The sequence below is a fragment of the Hemitrygon akajei genome, chromosome 17 (assembly GCF_048418815.1).
Source record: "Hemitrygon akajei chromosome 17, sHemAka1.3, whole genome shotgun sequence".
NCBI classification, from domain to species: Eukaryota; Metazoa; Chordata; class Chondrichthyes; order Myliobatiformes; family Dasyatidae; genus Hemitrygon; species Hemitrygon akajei.
Window position 1 is genome coordinate 62,346,665 of NC_133140.1, and position 22,643 is coordinate 62,369,307.

Here is a 22,643-nt window from a genome sequence, read left to right on the forward strand (position 1 = left end):
AAAAAACCTAATTTGTCATATTAAAAGGACAGTAAAGCTGTATCAAAAGATTTGCTTCTTTGCAGCCTGTTCCATTCAATTTTATACATGCTTTAATGAAACAGTTATTTTTTTAAAAAAAAGATCATGTAGATAATTTAATTCTGTTCTAAAGTATCAATAGTCTTAATTTTATCAATTTTTAAAAATGAGCCATCCATATTCAGATCTGCTCTATCAAAAAGAATGAGCCTATGGGTTAATTGAGTACTTTTTTCTCAAGAGTCAGTTGTTATCAAGGTTACATGGATTATTCTGTAAATATTGTTCCTACTTTAAGATGATAATTGAAGTGTTATGAACATGTAACAGGACTGAAAGTTGGTTGTGTTGGAAAGAGATCCTCCCATTTAGCAGATAGTTTGAGTGGACCTGAAATATCCTTATCCCCACCTCAGAAAAGATTTCCCAATTCTACACTCTGCTGCTTTCTAGGTTGCAAAAAAAGTCCTAAAACTTGCATCAACATATTATTACGCATTTCTATTCTCTGCATTTGTGTTAACTACATTGTGAGCAGCCTTTAGAGACAGGACACCTTCATCCTATCTGTCGGGCTGGATTTGATTCCAGGTGATGCATGTCAAATTTGTACAGTAGGCAAATATCAGATTGAAATCTACCAAGAAATCTACGACATATAAACTTAAAACTATTAATGCTACCCACCTGCATTAGATGAAGTAAAGCCAGGTAAAGATGAAGGGCTGCCCACACCTGGCAGTAATACAGGCGAGATCCCTGGCAAGGTTGGGTAGGCAGTAGGAAGATTCAGAGCTTGTACTGGTGGATTATCAAACAAGCCCTGTTGCTGTAGTGTTTGCTGCTGTGTCGCTAAACCAAGAACCTCATTAGCTTTTTTAATACGGTCTAGTTCTTGTTGAGCCATTAGCCGACGGACAGTAGCAGGATCGATATATTCAACTTCTTTATCCAGCTGGCTTCCAATGGTCTCCTTCACTTTGGAGATATGTTGCTGAGAAAAGATATGGTCTCGTACAGATAGCCGGGCACTATACTTGATGCCACACAAAGTGCATTCTGCTTTGGGTCCTTCATAAGTAGTCTGATTAATACCAAAGTGTTTTGCCATATTAAGTTTGGATTTCTTCTCTTTAGCCCGAGCATTCTGGAACCACACTTGAACAACTCGTTTTGGCAGCCCTATTTCATTTCCTAAGACCTCACACTCCAGCATGGTTGGTGTTCGATAATCATTAAAGCAGGATTTCAACAGTTTCAATTGGAGATTTGTCATCTGAGTGCGGAAGCGTTTCTGTCCTGGACGTTCATTGTCTGTACTCCTTGACATTGAGCTGCTTCCGCCAGGGCAGGGCGAACAGGGATCAGCAAGACTAGATGTCTCACTGTAATCAATTGTACATTCATTTTCCATTTCCTTAGCGTGATAACTAGGTGATGGACTGACCAAGCCCGATGATATCCTGTCTTCATTTTCCTGTCCTAGTGATGGCATTGCCTTCTGAAGACCCTCCGTTTGGTAGAGGGCCTGTTTTGAGTCTGCCATTAACCCAGTTGCACTGTCATTGTCTGCATTTGCCTCATCTCCAGTTGTAGTGTCAGTAATAGCTGTGTTGACTGATGAACAATCATCATTATCAAGCCTCGTTTGGTCATAACCCAAATTGACCGAAGAAATTGTAGGCCCATCAAATTCTTCAAGTCCTTCTACTTTGATAGATGATGGACTTAGAAGAGCTTTGGGTGAGAATTCCCCACTTTTGTTCACTGGTGAAAGACTCGCACACTGGCTATCACTATTTATTGATGAAAGCTGGGCAAAGCTGGAACAGTCCATGGAGTCAGCCTTCAATAAGTTTCCCCCGTCGCTGTCAGTTGACAAAGCTGAAGACATGATCAGGCTGTACCCAGCACGTTTCGCTTCATGCCAGTGACGGGATCGGATGTGAGCTTCCAGTGCTGTCTTAGCCTTAAAGAGGGCTCTGCAGAAAGGACAGCGTCGATGAGCTTGTGCGGGTCCAACTGCTCTAAACTGGCCCTTTCTCTCTCTAGCACGAGTGTTCTGGAACCAAACTTGAACTACTCGTTTTTTGAGGCCTACTTCATGTGCAATGTGATCCAACATTTTCCGTGTTGGGTTTGAATCAAGTAGGTATTTCTGATAGAGAATTTCTAATTGTTCTGGGGTGATGGTTGTCCTTAAACGTTTATCTCTCTGAGGCTCGTCTCCATTATTTCCACTGTCATTATCCCCAGGACTGACACTCGCCTTTTCTTCCAGTTTTCTTTTCAAGGTGTTCATAGCAGAGTTTGGTGTTGAAGGTGAAGAAGAAGAGCTTGTTGGGATCTGAGGTAGAGTTCCAGAAAGTAGCTGACTGGCAAGCAGAGGGTTAGTGGGGTCAAAAAGCATGAAGGGCATTTCTATTGGGCGGTCTAAGAACTGAGGATGGACGAACTGGTTTTGTCCAGACAGGAAATGGAGTTGCTGATGTTCCTGCCAAAGGTCAAAGGTTGGAAATGCCAGCTTGCACTGGTCGCACTGGTAATGAACCATTTGGGGAGGCAGGCTTCCAAGCTGCTGAGGTGTTGAAGTGTGAAGTGGATTTAAGGAAACATGAGAAAGCTGAGATGGGCTAGTGATGGTTTGAGATACGGAGCATTGTGACTGGGGCTGCTGGGGTGATGGGATTTGTGGGGCCTTCTGCTGTGTTACTTGTGGCTTCTGATCTTGCTGCTGCTGCTGCATCTCAAGTTTTGGTTGTAACAGCTTCTCTTGTGAATGCTGCTGCTGTGTATCAGGGGATTCAGGCTGCTTTGGTTTCTCCTCAGAAAATTCTGCGTTAGAAGGAGCTTCCTCTTTCTGAGTTGAAGTGCGGGGCAGATTTCCGGGAGGAACATTTGCCGTTGCAACTGATGATGAACCACAGACAGCTGAGGTCAAAGGAGTATTGCAGGATGAAGCAGAGGGTCCGATCATCTCTGATGCATCCATGGAGTCCTCTGTCAGACTGTCATATTGACCGTCATCGTCTTCATCTTTGTAGCACAGTTTTTTTTGGTGTTTAATGAGGTCAAAGATACGTTGAAAAATCAAACTGCATTTTTTACACTGATAATTCAAATTACTTGTGCGAATGTAACGGTCATTTGACAACTCGCGACGCTCTCCCTCCTTCCCTTCGCCCTGGTTCTCATAGTTTTTGCGTGCCTTCTGTCGTGCATTTTGAAACCAAACAACTATCACGCGAGTTGGGAGGTTTAGCAAATTTGAAAGTTGCTCAAATTCATCATCTTTTGGATAAGCATTGGCATCAAAGAAATCCTGCAAAACCCGCAACTGATAGTCAGTAAATCTCGTCCGAGTTGAACGATTACTTCTGTAATACTCAGTCCTTGCAGGTTCTGGAGAGGATGGCTTTGAATCTACCTTAATGTCCTCAAGCGACGTAACAGGAGGGTTGTTGAAGTTGTATGGAGAGTCTTTGTTTCGCTGTCGTTCTTTGAACAATGTATTTCGGAACCAGTGCTTTATCACTTTCTGTGGCAGCCCTGACTTGTCAGACATTTCTTTGATTTGATCCTCGTTAGGGGAATTATTAATATCAAAATACCCTCTGAGGATTTTAAGCTGTTCATCTGTGATTCGTGTCCGTGGCCGTTTGTTTTGCTGCTGTTGAATTAGGTTGGGATTGAGCTGCTGTTGATAGAGCTGAGCCAGATCTGTGGGTATTGGGTCCACAGGCGTCAACTGGGAGGGCATTTGTGGTGGCAAAGACTGCAAAGGCATTGACTGCATCAAAAGAGGTGAAAAGATAGGCAAGTCCATCGGCATGGAGAGCTGCGAAATCGACACAGAGGGCTGTGGGGTTGAAATAGCAGGAGGCGTGTGAGGTGGGGCCACTGTAGTTGTAAGGTTCTGAGTTGTGGATGCTGGTGTTGGTGCAGGTGGAGGGGGTGGAGGTGGGGGCGGTGGTGGTGGTGGCGGTTCAGGTGTTTGCGGCCTTAGGGGGTACAGTTTGTCATAGTTGACTCTATACTGTTTGGCAAACTGCTCCAGCTCTTCAAACGGTAAGAACTGCTGATGCACATGCTCCTGATGGCTCTTTAGTATTAAAATATTTGAGAATAATTTGCTGCAAGTGTCACACTCTAGTTTGTCCACCTCGTCGCTCAGGCCACTTTTACTTTTCTTTTGAACTTTTTGTTTGTTTTCATTGTACTGAATCACAAGTTCAAACCCAAAGTTTTCCAGCAAGGCTTTAGTGGCATTACCACGGGCATCGGACGGGATTCGAGGAGGAAGCAAGGAGGATTCATTACTGCTCACTGGAGTTTGGTCTTTCCTATCTTTGGACTTAGGTGCCTCCAAGGACATTTCCTTGGGCATCAAGCTTTCATCAAATTTTTCAGAGTTTTCTTTGTCTTTGTGCCCATCCTTGTCTTTGTCCTTCACGATGGATTTTGGTTTCTTGTCCAGCTGTTGGGTTTGTTGCAGGAGAGATGTATGTTGCTGTGCTAGAGAAGGCTGCTGCCCTTGTTGTTGAACTAACTGGTGTTGCAGATTCTGAGTATGGGGTTTCACATCTTCCAGCAAAGCATTTGTTCCCGGCATTGTCAATGAAGTACTGCTTACTGGTATACTGATCTCGGGGTTCAACTGGAACTCTGTTCCCGGAATATAGAAAGGAAATAACAGCTGCTGTTGTTGGAGCTGCAGCAGAGCCTCAGTGGTCATGGGGAAATGTGGGAGCAGGGCTGGATTGAACAGCTGAGGCTGAAAGAGAGCAGTTTGCTGAAGCTCTTGTTGTAGCTGGGCTTGTACCTGAGCCTGCGCCTGGACCTGGGCCTGTGCTTGGACGTGCGCCAAGGTCTGTGCCTGCTGCTGTTGCGTCTGTTGCCGAGATGTTATCATGTCCGCTATCTTCCTTTTGCTTGCATCTTTTTGTTCTATAGATGTGGTAATGCTGCTTGCAATAGAATTGCTGACTGTAGACGCTCCAGCAGAATCGGCTGCAATCTGGTTTCCACTTATTAAACCTAAGCCAGAGGTAGCACTGTATGTAACACCACATCCACTGCCACTTACACCAACATCAATATTACCATTACTATTGCCACTTGGACTTGGACTAGATGCTGACAATCCTAAAGTAGTATTACTGTTACTAATGGTACCGCTACCTGCTGTGCTGCTACTGGCAGCTTCTAACTTTGCTGCTCGTGCTTTGGTCTGGTGCAACACCGAACGCATATGGATCTCTAAGGTCGAACTTTGGCTGTAGGCCACGTTGCACGTGTTACACTTAAAGGGCTTGTTATCTGGGCTGCTTGTTGGCTCAGGCTGACCAGTAGCTGATTCCTGAAGTGCTCGTTTCAACTTGTGCAGGTGAGACACGGAATTGTAATGGACAAGCAAGATGTTCTTCTGTGTAAACGACTCCTTACACACTGTGCACTTGTAAGGCCGAGAGGGATCCAGAAACTTCTCCATTGTGAAATTGGGGCCTTTCCTAAATGGTAGAGCCCGTTTTGGCTCAGAGCCAGAATCTTCTTGCACAGACCCAGAGTCACTTCCAACAGGACTTTGCTTCTCATCCGAGTCACTTTCTTCATCTTTGTCTTCATCTGCCCCCAAGGCTTGATCTTCACTAAGAGCTGCGTCACCCAGTGCCATAACATCGCCATTGACTCCAAGTCCACTGTACAGCTGCTGAATGTCACTCTCACTCAGTTCTAGATGGCTGGTCTCCAGATGTTTTTTTAGGGCTTGGAACGTACGGAAGCTACGTTGGCACAAACTGCACATGGTGGCAGCTCTAATAACATGATACTGAGAATGCAGCTGTAGTTTCTCAATGGTTTTGAAGGCTAGGCTACACTGATTACAGCGGTATTTGTAGACATGACGATCTGATACTGGTAGTTGTGGCCTTTTTGCATGAATCTCATTGAAATGGGCTTGAAGTGCAGTGGAAGTCTTAAATAACTGGTTACATCCTTTCTTCCAGCACAGGAACCCAGCATCGTCCTTCACTAAACTCTGGTCAACAGAAGACTTTGGTTCCATGCTACGTTCTGTATTTTCTGAAGGTACACTGCTCTTTTCAGGCGGATCTGATGTTTCTAATGAAAACAAATTTAATGAGAACTATCAGTGGGTATTGTAATTTTTAGTCAGCCCACTTCTACTTTGTTTTACAGTATGAAACTTGTTAATGCCATATTGACTAAAAATTTAGATTTACCGTACCATCTCGGTATGTACTCCGGAATACCAAGATATTATAAATCACTATTTTGTTAAAATATCTTAACTGTTTTATGGTCAATTATACTCAAAAGTTTTAGAAATGGATCAAACTTATGCAAGTTAATGGAAAATATTTCTAAATTGATAAATCAATAAATTGAGCCAATACCCACATAAATTCAGGATGCAGTGATGTTTCTGCTATTTTGTCCTTTATTTGTACAGCCATTGAGCCAATCATATCAAATAAGCTGGTCTTCAATCTGATACATTTCATTGTAAAACCATTAATGGTACTTTAAGATTAATTTTATTTTTCTACTGTGCTGGAATGCAGAGTAATATGTCTTCACCCAATTCTGACGCACATACTGCATTCTGAACTTGGCAAAAAAAAACGTGTTTTAAGAGGCAATGCTGGATGCGTAGAATCATTTTTTAATTGTTAAAATAAAACTGCTTTTAGTTAGCACACCAAATCAACACCCAGGAGGGAAAACATTTCCAAAACAGTGGTGACTCCATAATCTGACATTTGCCAAAGGTAGATTCTGATGAATTTACAAGCCTGGATGAACACAAATCAGGCAGCCCTTCAATTAATACATGTATAGAAATAGCTATTGCATTTCCCATATTAAGGAGTACATTTCCAATAAGTTCCTTCCACAGATACTTTGTTCTTCGAATTCACTATTGTTGACTGATTGTTTCATTCATTTTATATTGCCATTGAGATTCACTTCCTGCACTCTGAATCCCAAAATAATTACAATAAATGCTCCCACATAGTATTTGTGTGGAATAAGGACTTGGCAGAAATGAAAAACATGACATATTCAGTAGTGAAGGCGTTAAAAGGGCACAATAGAATTTGATGGTGCCCTAAACTAGAATGAAGGTGTCAAAAGCATAAATACTGAACTGCATTGTAACATTGAGATTAGACTGAAATTCAAAGATGTTAGAATACTGAGACTTTAAATACAAAATCATGAAAGGAAAATTTAACCTTGGTTACATGTGTTTAATGTGAAATATAGTAATGTTTAGTCCTTGAACTTTACTTCTGAAATTCAGTTCCTTTGAAATTAATTTCAAAAGGGAAGTCCAATGGGTAAATGCTACTATATTGCATGTTCAGCCCTTGGGTCAGAGGATAAATTTTTACCCTCAAATTTGCAAGCTGGAAACACTTGCTTACAGGAGACAATAAAACCTTAAAGAAAGTACAGATTATGGGGTTCACACTGATAATCAGATGCAAGATTTTACACTGAGGTTAGCATAAAGGCAAATGAATTTAAATGCTCAAGAATAAGGCAGTGGCACAAACATTACATACTTCTTGTAAACAGTACATGCTCTAAAACAATTGACAAGCTCTGAACACAGTACAGCTAATTTTTATTTGGGCTGATGTAAAAGACTGATTTTAGATTGGATTACCATCATGTGTCGATCCTGTTTCTCCACCATTGACTAGACTTTTGGAGTATGCATCTAACATTTAGTTTGCTGGTTCTGTAGGTAGGTTTTCCATCTAATACATGGAGTCAGTAGGGTAAGATTCAGAATGGGAAAAAAAAAGTCCAAGTTCTATGTGAAAAATGGAGGGCTATGTAGAAGGGAAGGGTTAGATTAATTTTAGTAGATTAAAAGTTCGGCACAACATCGTGGGCCGATGGGCCTGTACAGTACCATTGTGTTCTATGTTCTATAGGAATTTAAAAATTTTCATTGCAGCAAATTAATCCACATTACTGAACAGTTAACTGATAAATTAAGACAGTCAACAGGAGGAGTTGGAGAAAATACACCACTAGGATTAGGTCTTCTTAACTTGCAGATGCTTTAGCATGGATCTAATCCATGAGTTTGACAAAGAATAACAATTATGGATCACCAAGTTACATTTTGTTTGTTAATGCCAGTTTGATGGGTATGAAATGATGCTTCCCCCCCAAAAAAATAATTGATGGTTAATGTAGATCCATGAGACATTAATAATAAACAATTAAATCAATGTATTTGATCTTTACCCTGATAATCCAGTTATTATACAGCCTGTCATATAGAAATAATAATAACACATGTTGCAGGTAGACCTTGTATCCAAAGATGTATTTTGTATTGGAAGAATTTGTATTCAACATACCAAGTATTTTTGCAGTGTCATCTGTATTGGAGCTTGTTGCTGTCTGTGAGACCACATGGCTTTCCCTCTCTGGAACATTTGCAGGGAGAAACATGGTGCTTGGCATCATCATCTCGGGAGTAGTTACCTATGTGGAAGTATTTCAGCGATTAAGAAGCAGCACTTCATTCTGTGGGCTCAGCATGCAACACTCTACATGAAATAACGTGTCAGGAGCACACTTTTATTGTCAGAAAGGGATAGGAAAGCACATTGAACCATTTAACACACAGAAGGCACGCATCTTGTTGCATAAAATTCATACTAGCATTATTGATGACATTTCTTATTTGTTCATGGGATGTAGGTGGCAAGGCCAATATGTACTGTCCATTACTGAGAAGGAAGCGGTGTGCTGGACCTTCACATACGTCATCAAGATTCAGCATTTCTGTGCACCTGCATACGCAATTAGGCCTGGAGTCCTGCATTGGCCAAGCTAGGTAAGGATAGTAAATCTTCTTTAATGAAAGGGATTTGTGCATCAGACAGGCCTTCACTACACTTTCATAGCTTTATGGTTATTATTGCCAATGCTTCTTATTCCAGATTGAACAAATTTAAATACATCATCTGATTTGGATGAAACTAAACTTGTGCCTCTGGATCAACTTTCCTGGCCTCCCGTTTTCTTATTCAGTAGCATAGCTGCAATGCTACCATATTTATTAATCAAATACTCAGTCTCTTTAATTTGATGTGATATATTTAACCTTAACTTCTGTTTTAGAAAGGCGGGATCATTCTTTTAAAGTATAACATCCAATATCTACACAGAAAATGAATTCAGTGCAACTTTCCCCCAGTCATTCCAATAATAATTATTTGTATTTTATTGTTTTACGTTACAGTGAAATCTCAGAACTTCCATCTAAATTCTTCATAGTTCACTTTATGGATAGACATCTCTCACAAAATAACTTTCCCTCTCTTTCCTTATATGGCATCTTAAAGCAGGAGTTCCCAACTCTGCTTGACTTGACCAAGCTCCAGATCCCAATTTTTACTGTTGGGTGGTGGTGGTTAGGCAGGAAGAGAGGCATGCAAAAATTCCCATTGTGAAAGACGTCTGCAGCCTCACAACAGCCAGAAAATCTATCCCCACCCACCCTAGGATCTCTCAGATGCTCGTTGGTACACACAGGCTATTCATAAGTTGGGTATTTTTAATCTGTGGAGGACATGTGCGTGCTCTCTACTTTGTAACTTTGCTAAAATCAAGCAGCATTGCAGGATCTCTTTCACAGACCCGTCCACGAATCCAAAAAAACACTACTTCCCTTCTCTTTCTTTGTGGAATATACAGGCCTGCAGGATTGTAACTTATAATGACTCATCATAATGTTTTTAATGTTTTGTCAGATATCACAGATGTATATCATACAACAAATACAATGTTATTACAACAACAATGGTTGTTCCTGTTAACTGAGAATATTTTTGAAGTGTCAAGGTAGCACAGCATCATCCTGGCAATGATAATCAAGAATGGAATCCTTTATTTGGCCTTCCACAAGTTTTTAAGTAATCTTTTTGAATGGATAATCAATGGCTTGTTGGCTTATGTGGTTAAGGATTTGTTAAATTGGTGAAGTCTGTTTAAAGGGAACATTTTGGAGGTGTTAAATATAATCGGGTTAAAGACATTGTTCTATTATTATAGTTGGAAAACTATCTATGTTGGAATATCTAGTTTGATTGATTCTTTCCTGAAATTATTCTATTCTATAGGTACTTTAACATACTGCACTGAACTCCAGACAGATAATTTTCATGACTCATTTGTTTCTTTAAATTACCTAACGGAGGTACACTATTTTCACCGACGTATACTATGTTTCCATTGGTAGGCCTAGCTATTTGTACCTGCCCAGTCATGAATCAATTAAGTCTGTCACAAATATACTTGAAGGTAGCAGTGATAATCATACTTATTTTTTAAAAAACAACTTCACTCATAGAAACATCTTTCACACACATGTAATAATAAGTCACTGGGAAGAAGGGTACTAACATTTGACGATTATTGGTAATTAAAGCATGAACAAATCAGAATTGTTCATGTAAAGTGCATATTGATTTAATTTCGTCAGATATCACATGTATATCGTAAAACAAGTACAGTGTGATTGCAACAACAATAGTTGTTCCTATTAACTCAGAATATTTTTTTGAAGTGTCAGGGTAGCACGGCATCATCCTAGCAATGATAATCAAGAATAGAATCGTCGGCTTTGAGGAAAAGAATATTTCTTCAGCTCTTATTTACATGGTAATAAAGTATCAACTTTTTTCATACAGAAGTCATCAGCCCCACAAATTGGTAGATGTAACTTTTCTGGGTTAAATGGATGAGTAAGATAGCCTCACTAGGAGCAACCATCTACCGTCTTGTTGAATAATAATTATTATTCAAAATTCATTTTTGCCAGTGAAGTCTGAATTGAAAAATATTTAGAAATTCTAATGTAGTATTGAAATTAAAAGGTAGCTTCAGTTGTCACAATGCAACAAATGACTTTTGTACTTCAAAGGTGAAAACCAATCGTGTGTGAATGACAGCAAGAATAGACAAAAATTCATCAACTCTGTTATCACACAGAACCTATTTAATCATAATCAGTGATTAAGTTTAGAGAGAGCAGTGTGGCTGTACAGAGCTTGCAGTCACTTTCATTCAATTAATTGTTGAAAAATAATAATCAAGTTCTCTTGCTACTCTGCATTTTAATCAGAGGGCACATTTTATAATCATTAATCCTTGTGCAAAGGAATATCTAATAACTGGACAGCCTTTTGTTGATAAGGGAAAAAAACGTTGAATTCAGGGGTTTAAAATGAAGAAATTGTAAGATAGATACTGAAACATGAACGATGAAGTGAATCATTACTTTGTACAATTTTTATTTTCACAATAATTGCATGCAGTAGATGTTTATAATATTGGAGAGATGTTTCAGTTTAAGAAAGCTTGGATCAGCAACTAATAAGCTGGTGAGATCAATGGGACTGGTGAATTGTAACTCTGGGGGAATGGCAGTGGTCCAGTGAGAACACTGCCTTCTCTCAAGATGTCAACACATTTGCTCCTTTGTCGCCCATCAACCAAGACATTCACTTGCCTTTTATTTGGTTAATATGGAAGTAGAGTGACAACTACAATCTTAAGTCAGGTTATGCAGCAAGCATAATAGAGTATATCACTGTGTTGCCTTCTTTTAACTTGTGAATTTTGCTTTGAATTGCTGAATGCCGGCTGTGGATGACTACAGGGTTATTCAGGACTTTTTTTTAAAAATCCTTTATGTCAGCTAACTGCATCTGCCTTCATCTGTGAGGATTTTCTTCACCGTTTCCATGGGGTTTAGTGGAATGTAACAGCAATGATCTTCTGCCCTTTTTGCAAGATCGGTATAGTTTCTTATGAACTCCATTTGCTTTTTTTAGGCTTCAGGATTGAAATCACTGTCAAGAGTTAAAGACATGGCTTCAAAGCAGCTTGTATGGATCCAGATGTTGTTGATGTTTTGGCGAACAGGAAGGTAGTCCTTTCCCCTTGGAGTTCCTAGTGGACTGAGTAGATGAAGAAGTAAACAGAATAACCAACCATGACATACATTGACTTGGAGGCTCAGTACCTAGCTGGATATAAAATCAAATAGAATATAGAACATAGAAAACCTACAGAACAATACAGGTCCTTCGGCCCACAAAGCTGTGCTGAAATACGGTTACTTCTGGTCTGTACCAGTGTTTAGCTGCTAAGTATACAAGGTTTATCAGTGACATCTAAATAAGAAATCTAAATCTTTGATACTGATACTGTTCAAATTGTACTTGCCAGTTTTTGGACCAGGTTGGCCCTTATCTCTTGTTCTGGCACAATTAAGTATTTGGAGAAGGTCAACATTCTGCCAAAGCCCACTCATGGTGCTACCATTTTCAATGATGTTTCCATCCTCCTGTCATCGAGGTAAGTTATAATAACTGTAGTTTTGTGGGGGTTTGAACTGAATTAACATTTTTGGAAGTATTGTACCAAGTTGCTTAGGTCTGTTTCAAAGCACATCCGTGGCCACCGAAAGGGGCTGCTTATTCTACTGAGAAAAGGTCATGCACAGTTTGAATGTGTAGCTTCATGGGTGGCCTGGTGTTCATGTGGATAGAGAAGGGTATATAGTCTGAGTATTAAAGCTTATGGAAGTCTCCTGTAGAGGAATCAGGGAGAACCCCTGGTTCTTTCACCAGTACCTGCTGCTGAATGCCTTCCACGTACTGATGCACAGTTTTCAATCCACCAACATTGATCACTCCCCACTGATAGGAGTCATAATCTTCATCACCTCCCCTAATAACTAAAATTAACATTGGCATATCAACAGGCATGGAAATTATTCTCTCTGGGTGCTGGTGAATCTCTTTCATCACAGAGAATCAGAATCAGTCAGCTGAACATGTTTGATTCTGTAAATCTGGATCTCCAGTATCAACGATAGAACTCTACTTAGACCATGTATCAGACAAAGGATATTGGAATATCTAGTACAAAGTTAGATTTTTTATCATAGCATTGCATTTCAGAGTTTAGGCAAAAACTACAGTACAGTCATCGAGCCACATAATGAATGCCAAAAATCTTAACAAACTAAATCAATTCTGATCAGAGGAGAAATTCTTCAGTGGATAGTGTGATACAAAGCTGGTCATAGTTGTTGGAGCCCAATCATCTTAGCACTGAGCCAGCACAGTGGGAGTTCTTGAAAGCTGCATTATGGGCTCAAATATCTTTTGCTGCTTTATCAATTGCTTTTAAATCAGAAGTGAGGCTGTTCGCTGATAATTGCAATCTTCGTTCATCTGATATTGAAATAAAGACGCTTGCTTCATCAAAGCTGGACAGAATTCACACATGGGTTTCACAAGTACAAAGCAATGAACGTCTTTCACAAGGGAATACCTAACAAGTTTCTTTTGACATTCAGCAGGATTAACATTATGATTGTCACCTACATCTCTAACATCCACCCAAGCACAAAGGGAGTGTAACTGCAGTGTGTATATGTCATAAGACACAGGAGCAGAAATTAGCCCATTTGAGTCTACTCCAACAGTCAGTCATGCTAATTTATTTTCCTTCTCAACTCCACTCTCCTGCCTTCTCCCTATAACCTCTGATGCCCTTACTAATCAAGAATTTATCAACCTTTGCTTTAAAATACCCAATGACGTGCATTCCACAGCCATCTGTGGCAATGAATTCTACAGATTTATCACCCGCTGGCTAAGGAACTTGCTTCTCATTTCTGTTCTAAGGAGACATCCTTCTATCCTGAGGCTATGTCCTCTGGTCCTGGACTCTCTCATTATTGGAAACATCTCTCCATGTCCACTCTACCTAGGCCTTTCAATTTTCAGTAGGTGTCAATGAGATTCCCCTAGCCACCCTATTCTTCTAAATTCTAGTGAGTACGGGCCCAGAGCCATCAAATGCTACTCATATTAATCATTTCATTCCCTGGATGATTCTTGTAAACCTCTGGACCCTCTCCAATGCCAGCACATCTTTCCTTAGATATGGGCCCAAAACTGCTCTCAATACTCCAAATGTGGTCTGACCAATGCCATATAAAGTCTCAGGATTACAAACTTGCTTTTATATTGAAGTCCACTCAAAATGAATTCTAACATTGTATTTGCCTTCCTTATTACCAATTTAATCCTTGAGTTAACCTTTAGGGAAAGCTGCATGAGGTCTCCCAAATCACTTTGCACCTCCAGTTTCTGAATTCACTCCCCGTTTTGAAATAGTTTACACCTTCAGTCCTTCTACCAAAGTGCATGCATGACCATACACTTCCCAACACTGTATTCCATCCACCACTTCTTTGCCCATTTTCCTAATCTGTGCAAGTCTTTCTGCAGACTACCTGCTTCCTCAACACTACTTGCCCTTCCACCTATCTCTGTATCATCCACTTGACCACACAGCCATCAATTCCATCATTGAGATCATTAAAATATAATGTGAAAGGTAGCAGACACATTATAAAATATAATGTGAAAGGTAGATGCCTGCAAAGCACAATTAATCATTGGCATCCAACCAAAAATGATCCCTTTTATTGTCACTGCAGAGGGTTGTAAATTTAGTCGGCTCCATCTTGGGTACTAGCCTACAAAGTACCCAGAACATCTTCAAGGAGCAGTGTCTCAGAAAGGCAGCGCCCATTATTAAGGACCTCCAGCACCCAGGGCATGCCTTTTTCTCACTGTTACCATCAGGTACACACTCAGTGATTCAGGAACAGTTTCTTTCCCTCTGCCATCTGATCCCTAAATAGCCATTGAACCTGTGAATACTACCTCACTTCTTAAAATATATATTATTTCTAGTTTTTGTACGATTTTTAATCTATCCAATATACATATACTGTAATTTATTTATTATTATTATTTTATTTTGTTGTTTTCTTCTATATTATGTATTGCATTGAAGTGCTGCTGCTAAGTTAACAAGCTGTACGATACGTGCCGGTGACAATAAATCTGATTCTGATTCTGACCTCATCCTTAATAATGGACTCTAACATCTTGCCAACCACTGATGTCAGGCTAACTGACCTATCTTTTGCCTCCCTCCTGTCTTAAAGAGCAGAGTGAAATTTCCAGTTTTCAGACAGAACATAAAGTGTTGCTTTTCCAACCTAACTGCAGAGGAAGCCACAGATAGACATATCAGAATGCAAACGGGACGTGGAATTAAAGTGGGTGGCCACTGGGAGATCCCGCTTCTTCTGGTGGATGGAGCGTAGGTGCTCGGCGAAGCGGTCTCCCAATCTGCATTGGTTCTCACCGGTATACAGGAGGCCACAACAGAAGCACAGGACACAATATATGACCCCAACAGACTCACAGGTGAAGTGTGACCTCATCTGGAAGGGTTGTGTGGGGCCCTGAATGTTAGCGAGGGAAGGTGTAGGGGCAGCTGTAGCACTGTTCCTCTTGCAAGGATAAGTGCCGGGAGGGAGATCAGTGCGGAGGGACAAATGGACAAGGGAGTCCTGTAGGGAGTGATCCCTGCGGGAAGCAGAAAGTAGGGGGAGGGAACGATGTCCTTGGTGGTGGGATTCCGTTGGAGATTGTGAAAGTTGTGGGGAGTTATATGCTGGATGCAGAGGCTGGTGGGGTGGTAGGTGAGGACAAGAGGAACCCTACCCCTGGTTAGATGGTTGGAGTGAGACTACCTTCCCAAAACAATCCTTTTAAGGGCAAATAAAAGCCCAATTTGCAAGTAAAACATACATTTCAAGAACAATTTAATAAAAGAAATACTTTGTTTTGATGAATTCAGAAGCATTGCAAAGTAGAATGCTTTTTGTAGGGGTTGGTTTTATTTTGAAACTATGGCCATATTCCACAGCAAGTCATTCCACTTGGGCTAGCAGTTTGCGGTGAATGACTGCAGTCTGGCTGGGAAATAGCAGATCTCATGATCTCATATTATCCATGTGATAACATACAGCGGATGAAAATTCACTGCACAGTAAACTCATTAAGGAGATTCATATTTCTTAGCCAATATCAATTCAAATTCAGCTTTTTTTTACTGTAGAGTAAAACAGAACATATTACAAAGTCTCCTGGTCTAATATTAAAAGAATTTTATTGGAAAAGTTTGGAACTTTGGAAGAACTTTGGAGTATTCTGAATAAACATTCTCCGGCTTCCAGCCGGGTGCAAGTAAAAGTTGATACCTGTACCCGGCTGGAAGTCTGAGAAGAGTTTATTCATTATATATGCCAGGAAAGCACTAGATCCTTTTTCACTTTGGAGTATTCTTATGGAAGAACCACATTTAGGTAGGTTAACCAAACACAGGAAACTTGTAAATCAGTTTCTGGCAGGTTCTGTGCACTACTGGATTAGCGATTAATTAAACAATAAATAAAACAAACCCATATGGCAAATTTCACTGTTGGCTTGTACATGGGATACCTATTCTTGTAAAAGGTTTGAACTGGAAGAAGTTAAATATTTTTCCCACATTAATTTCCAATTTGAGGTTGATTTACTTAGAAACAAAATTAATTTTTAGTTAACAGATGGCAACTACCAGAGAAACATAGAAACATAGAAATCCTGAGGTCAGTTTTAATTTAGACAATTTAATTGGCAAGCATAGTTCAAAATGGCTGTCATCTCACAGGATTCCTGCTTAATGAAGCACAACCATCTTCATTACCTATGTTTGAACTAGACAAAAGAACACCCTTTTGTTTACTTCAGAAGAACATGGCATTCCTTCTTTAGATCTAAAACATAAAATACTTTTCTGTATGGACTGTGATGAAGAGATTAATGATTCATTAAGAACCATAGGTTTTGCTTGCAAAAACTATATTGCGGCTGAAAAACTTAAAACCCTATGGTTAAACCTTTCCTTCACTTAGCCGCTCCTTACTTTGGTGAAATACTGCCATTACATTTCTAAATTTGCTATTCAAATATAGCTGGAACTCAAGTGAATTTGAAACGTTTTACCAAATTAATTTGTCCTTTCAAGCAAGTTGTTAGTTGAAACTCCTCCTGTTAAGGTGAGTGGGGGAGGGCTGCAAAGAGGATACTGTATATGTTATCTGTGGCTTTCTAAGTAAATGCACAGGAGGTTTGTTTCCGTTCTGTAAAAAATGACATCAGAGAAAATAATTTACTTCAGATCTCCAGCTTTTTCTTGTGGAAGTGCTTACACAAATTCAAGGCAGAGATATCACAGGTGTTGACCTATTCTTATTTAATTTGTGAAAGTGATTAAAACTTAATAATCTAACAAGGTTTGTTGCTCAATTGCTAGTTTATTGACCCCATTATGACATCATATTATTCTATCAAAATCCTAAAAAAATGGCACAACTGAACTTCTCACAAATGTAATGAATGAGTTGTGAGGTACACAGTCCCCCCTGAGCAGAGACTAACTCATCTTTTTATCACAATCTTCATGGGTTGTCATCTGTGGAACAAATTTTCATTATTACTGTATAATGATAATTTCATGATAAAACATGATACTAGATCTCCTATTAGGGAATGAGACAGGGTAGGTGATAGAAGTTTGTGCAGGAAAACACTTTGTATCCAGTGAACATAATGCCATTCAGGAGGGCACGGAGCGACCACTCCCCACTGAACATCGATGGCTCCTTGGTAGAGATTGTAAAGAGCACCAAATTTCTTGGTGTTCACCTGACGGAGAATCTCACCTGGTCCCTCAACACCAGCTCCATAGCAAAGAAAGCCCAGCAGTATCTCTACTTTTTGCGAAGGCTGAGGAAAGTCCATCTCCCACCCCCCATCCTCATCACATTTTATAGGGGTTGTACTGAGAGCATCCTGAGCAACTGCATCACTGCCAGGTTCGGAAATTGCACCATCTCGGATCGCAAGACCCTGCAGCGGATAATGAGGTCAGCTGAGAAGATCATCGGGGTCTCTCTTCCCGCCATCACGGACATTTACACTACACGCTGCATCCGCAAAGGAAACAGCATTATGAAGGACCCCATGCACCCCTCATACAATCTCTTCTCCCTCCTGCTGTCTGGGAAAAGGCTCCAAAGCATTCGGGCTCTCACGACCAGACTATGTAACAGTTTCTTCCCCCAAGCTATTGACTCCTCAATAGCCGAAGCCTGGACTGACATCTTGCCCCACTGCCCTGTTTATTATTTATTGTAATGCCTGCACTGTTTTTGTGCACTTTATGCAGTCCAGTGTAGGTCTGTAGTCTAGTATAGCTTTCTCTGTTTTTTCTTATTACGTAGTTCAGTCTAGTTTTTTGTACTGTGTCATGTAACACCATGGTCCTGAAAAACGTTGTCTCATTTTTACTGTGTACTGTACCAGCAGTTATGGTCGAAATGACAATAAAAATTGACTTGACTTGATCAGTTTTAAGGTCATTATGGATGGTCAGGTCCTTGGATTGAGATGCTCAATTGGAGAAAAGCCAATTTTCATGGTATCAGTAAGGATCTGGCAAATGTGGATTGGGATAGACTGTTGTCCGGCAAAGGTGTACTTGGTAAGTGGAAGACCTTCAAAAATGAAATTTTGAGAGCACAGAGTTTATATGTTCCTGTCAGAATAAAAGTCAAGGATAACAAGTTTAGGGAATCTTAGTTTTCCAGAGATACGGAGGCCCTCATTAAGAAAAAGGAGGAGGTGCATAGCAGGTACAGGCAGGCAGGACCAAATCAGGTACTTGAGGACGATAAGAAATGCAAGGTAACACTGAAGAAGGAGATCAGGAAAATGAAAGTAAGACATGAGATTGTTCTAGCAGACAGGGTGAAGGAGAATCCATAGGGCATCTACAGATATATTAAAAGGAAAGGATATCAAGAGACAAAACTGGTCCTTTCGAAGATGAGAACGGTTATCTAAGCATGGAGCTGAAAGAGATGGGGGGGCGGTTAAGTGGATTTTTTTGCATCTGTGTTTACTTGGAAGATGGATACAGAGTCTATAGATGTGAGGCAATGCAGCAGCGAGGCCATAGACCCTATACAGATTGCAGAGGAGAAGTTACTTGCTGTCTCGAGGCAAATGATGGTGGATGAATTCCCATGGCCTGACAATGGGTTCCCTCAGACCCAGTGGGAGTCTAACGCAGAAACTGCTGGGGCCCAAGCAGTAATCCTTAGCCACAGGTGAATTGCCAGAGGATTGGAGGCTAGCTAATGTTGTTCCAGGGAGCCTGCAGATGGACATTCAGAATGGGCAAAGAAGTAGCAAATGAAATACATTGTTAGGAAGTGTACGGTCATACAATTGGGTAGAATGAATAAAAGCATAGACTGTTTTCTAAATGGGGAGAAAGTTCAAAAATCTGAGGTGCAAACAGACTTAGGAGTCCCTAAAGGTAAATTTGCAGGTTGAGTCGGTGGTGAGGAAAGCAGATGCAATATTAACATTAATTTTGGGATGACTAAAATATACAAACAAGGGTGTAATGCTGAGTCTTTCTAAGGCACTGGTGAGACCTCCCTTGGAATATTGTGAGCAATTTTTGGTCCATTATTTAAGGTAGGATATGCTGACATTGTAAAGGGTTCAGAGGAGGTTCACAAGTTTGATTCTGGGAATGAATGTGTTAACATATGAGGAGCGATTGATAGCTCTGGGCCTCTAGTTGCTGGAATTTAGAAGAATGGGGGGGGGATCTCATTGAAACAAATCAAATGTTGGAAGTGCTAGATAAGAGTGGATGTGGAGAGGATACTCCCTATGGTGGGAGTCTTGGATCAGAGGGTACAGCCTCAGAATAGAGGGATGTCCATTAGAGCAGAGATGAGGAGGAATTTCTTTAGCCAGAGAGTGGTGAATCTGTGGAAATCGTTGCCATAGGGGGCTGTGGAGGCCAGGTCGTTGGTGTATTTAAGGTCTTGTGGTTTACGAAAGGCTCTAAGTATAAACCAGGAAATTATAGGCCTGTGCGTTTGAGATCAGTAGTGGGAAAGTTATTAGAAGGTATTCTAAGGGACCAGATATATGAGTATTTGGATAGATAAGGACTGATTAGGGATAGACAACATGGCTTTGTGTATGTTGGATCTAACCAATGTTATAGAGTTTTTAGAGGAAGCTTCCAGGAAAGTTGATAAAGGCAGTGGGGCAGAGGCAAGGACTTTCACAAGGGTGGTTGGTTAAGAATGTTCAATCGCTTGGCATTCAAGATGAGGTAGTAAATTGGATTAGATGTTGGATTTGTGGAAGAAGACAGAGAGTGGTGGTGGATGGTTGCTTCTCTGCCTGGAGGCCTGTGACTAGTGGTGTGCCACAGGGATGGGTGTTAGGTCTGTTACTGCTTGTCATCCATATCAACGATCTGGGTGATAATGTGGTTAACTGGATCTGCAAATTTGCCAGATGACATCAGAATTGGGGATAACTGACATCAGAGACTATCAAGGATTTCAATGAGATCTGGGCCAGCTGGTGAAATGGTCTGAAAAGTGACAGATAGAATTTAAAGCAGACAAGTGTGAGGTATTGCACTTTGGGAGGACCAACCATGGCAGGTCTCACACAGTGAGCAGTGGAACCCAGGGATCTGGGAAAACAAACCCATAATTTCTTGAAAGTGGTATCACAGGTAGATAAGATCATAAAGAAAGGCTTCTGGCACATTAGCCTTCATAAATCAATGTACTGAGCACAGTAGTTGGGATGGCATGTTGAGATTGTATGAGATGTTGGTGAAGCCTAATTAGGAGTATTGTCTCCAGTTTTGGTTACCTACTGACAGGAAAGATGTAAATAAGGTTGAAAGAGTGTAGAGAAAATTTGCAAGGATGTTGCCAGGACTGCAGGACCTGAGTTCTAAGAAAAGATTGAATAGGTTAGGACTGTATTCCTTGGAACATAGAAGATTGAGGGGAGATTTGATGGAGGAATACAAAATTATGAGGGGTATAGATAGGGTAAATGCAAACAGGCTTTTCCACTGAGGGTGCGTGAGGCTACAAACAGAAGTCATAGGTCAAGGGTGAAAGGTGAAATCTTTAAGGGGAACATGAGAGGGAACTTTTTCACTCAGGGTGGTGAGAACGTGGAATGAGCTGCAAGTGGTGAATACAGGGTTAATTTCAACATTAAGAGAAATTTGGGTAGGTGCATGGATTGGAGGGGTGTGGAGGATTATGGTATGGGTGCAGGTCGATGGTACTAGGCATATTAAAGGGTCAGCATAGCGAGATGGGCCTAAGGGCCTGCTCCTGTGATGTAGTGTTCTAGGACTATAACTGCCAAAAATTTCAAATCAACAATAATCAATATTTGCAGTATTAAGAACTTTTTTGGTTACCTGTAGCATATATAGTACATCCCATTATTGCCTATTTATTCAGCAAATTTGCTGCCAATTCTGTGCCAGAGGCTTCCTATGTAGCTGGCAGCCAGGCCAGATAAATTTGGCTGATTCATATAGAGTCATAGAAAAGTACAGCACAAAGCAGGCCCTTTGGCCCATCTGGTCTGTGCTGAACCATTTAAACTGCCTACTCCCATCAACCTGGGCCCAGTCCATAGCCCTCCATGACCCTTTGATCCATGTATCTATCCGCATGTTCCTTAAATGTTGAAATCAAGCTTGCATCCACCACTTGCACTGGTAGCTTATTTCACACTCTCATGACCCTATGTTTGATTAAGTTTTCCCTCATGTTCCCTTTAAACTTTTCACTTCTCACACTTAACCCAATACCTCTAGCTGTAGACCCACCCAACCTCAGGAAAGAAGCCTGTCTGCATTTACCCTCATAATTTTGTATACTTCTATCTAATCTCCCTTCAGTCTTCTATGTTCCAAAGAGTGAAGTCCTAACCTATTCAATCTCTCCTTATAACTCAGGCCTTTCAGTCCTGACAACATCCCTGTGTACTTTCTCTGCACTCTTTCAGCCTTATTTACATCACTCCTGTAGGTAAGTATCCAAAACTGGACACAATACTCCAAATTAGGTCTCACCAAGGTCTTATATAACTTCAACACAACGTCACATCTCTTATACTCAATACTTTGATTTATAAAGGCCAATGTGACACTACTTTCAATGAATTATGAACCTGTATTCCCAGATCCCCTTGATCTGCAGCACTCCTCAGTGCCCTACCGTTCACTGTGCAAGACCTACCTGGTTGGTCCTGAATTGCAGCACCTCTCACTTTTCTGCATTAAATTCCATCTGCCATTCTTCAGTCCATTTGAAAGTCATTTGGGATGATCTAAAATCACTAGGTTTGTTTGGCTGTTTGTATTAATCACACATACAAACCTTCGGGGGCTGTTGTGCGAATACAGCAGTACCAAAGATTGAAGCATTCTAAAATTTAATATGTATTTCATAAACTTTCATTTGTACTTAAAAGTTGTATGCATTTTGCATTACAGAACCTGGTGAGTTCTCTGAAATGCTAGTGACTGCATTGGGATTATGACCTTACAAAGTACCTGTGCATTTTATGAACATCTACTCTAGCTTTGAAGTGTGCTTATTTGTATTTCGGGTGTTAAAACAACATACGGTGTTCTATTTGTTACTCTACTCATCAAAGTATTCTCCAGAAGAGTGAAATGAACAATATGGAAACAGCTTCATAAGTTGCACTATTAGA

The 22,643-nt window shown here is 40.5% G+C and overlaps 1 protein-coding gene across 1 annotated transcript in view; it reads right to left on the minus strand.

The window, feature by feature from the left end:
- The window catches only part of zfhx3b (zinc finger homeobox 3b), a 446,693-nt gene that overhangs the window by 6,663 nt on the left and 417,387 nt on the right, over window positions 1–22,643 (minus strand). Inside the window, exons 8-9 of the mRNA XM_073070292.1 lie at window positions 8,430–8,556; window positions 709–6,144 (exon numbers count right to left, since the gene is read on the minus strand). Coding sequence (XP_072926393.1) covers window positions 709–6,144; window positions 8,430–8,556 — 5,563 coding nt within the window. The remainder of the gene's footprint in view (window positions 1–708; window positions 6,145–8,429; window positions 8,557–22,643) is intronic.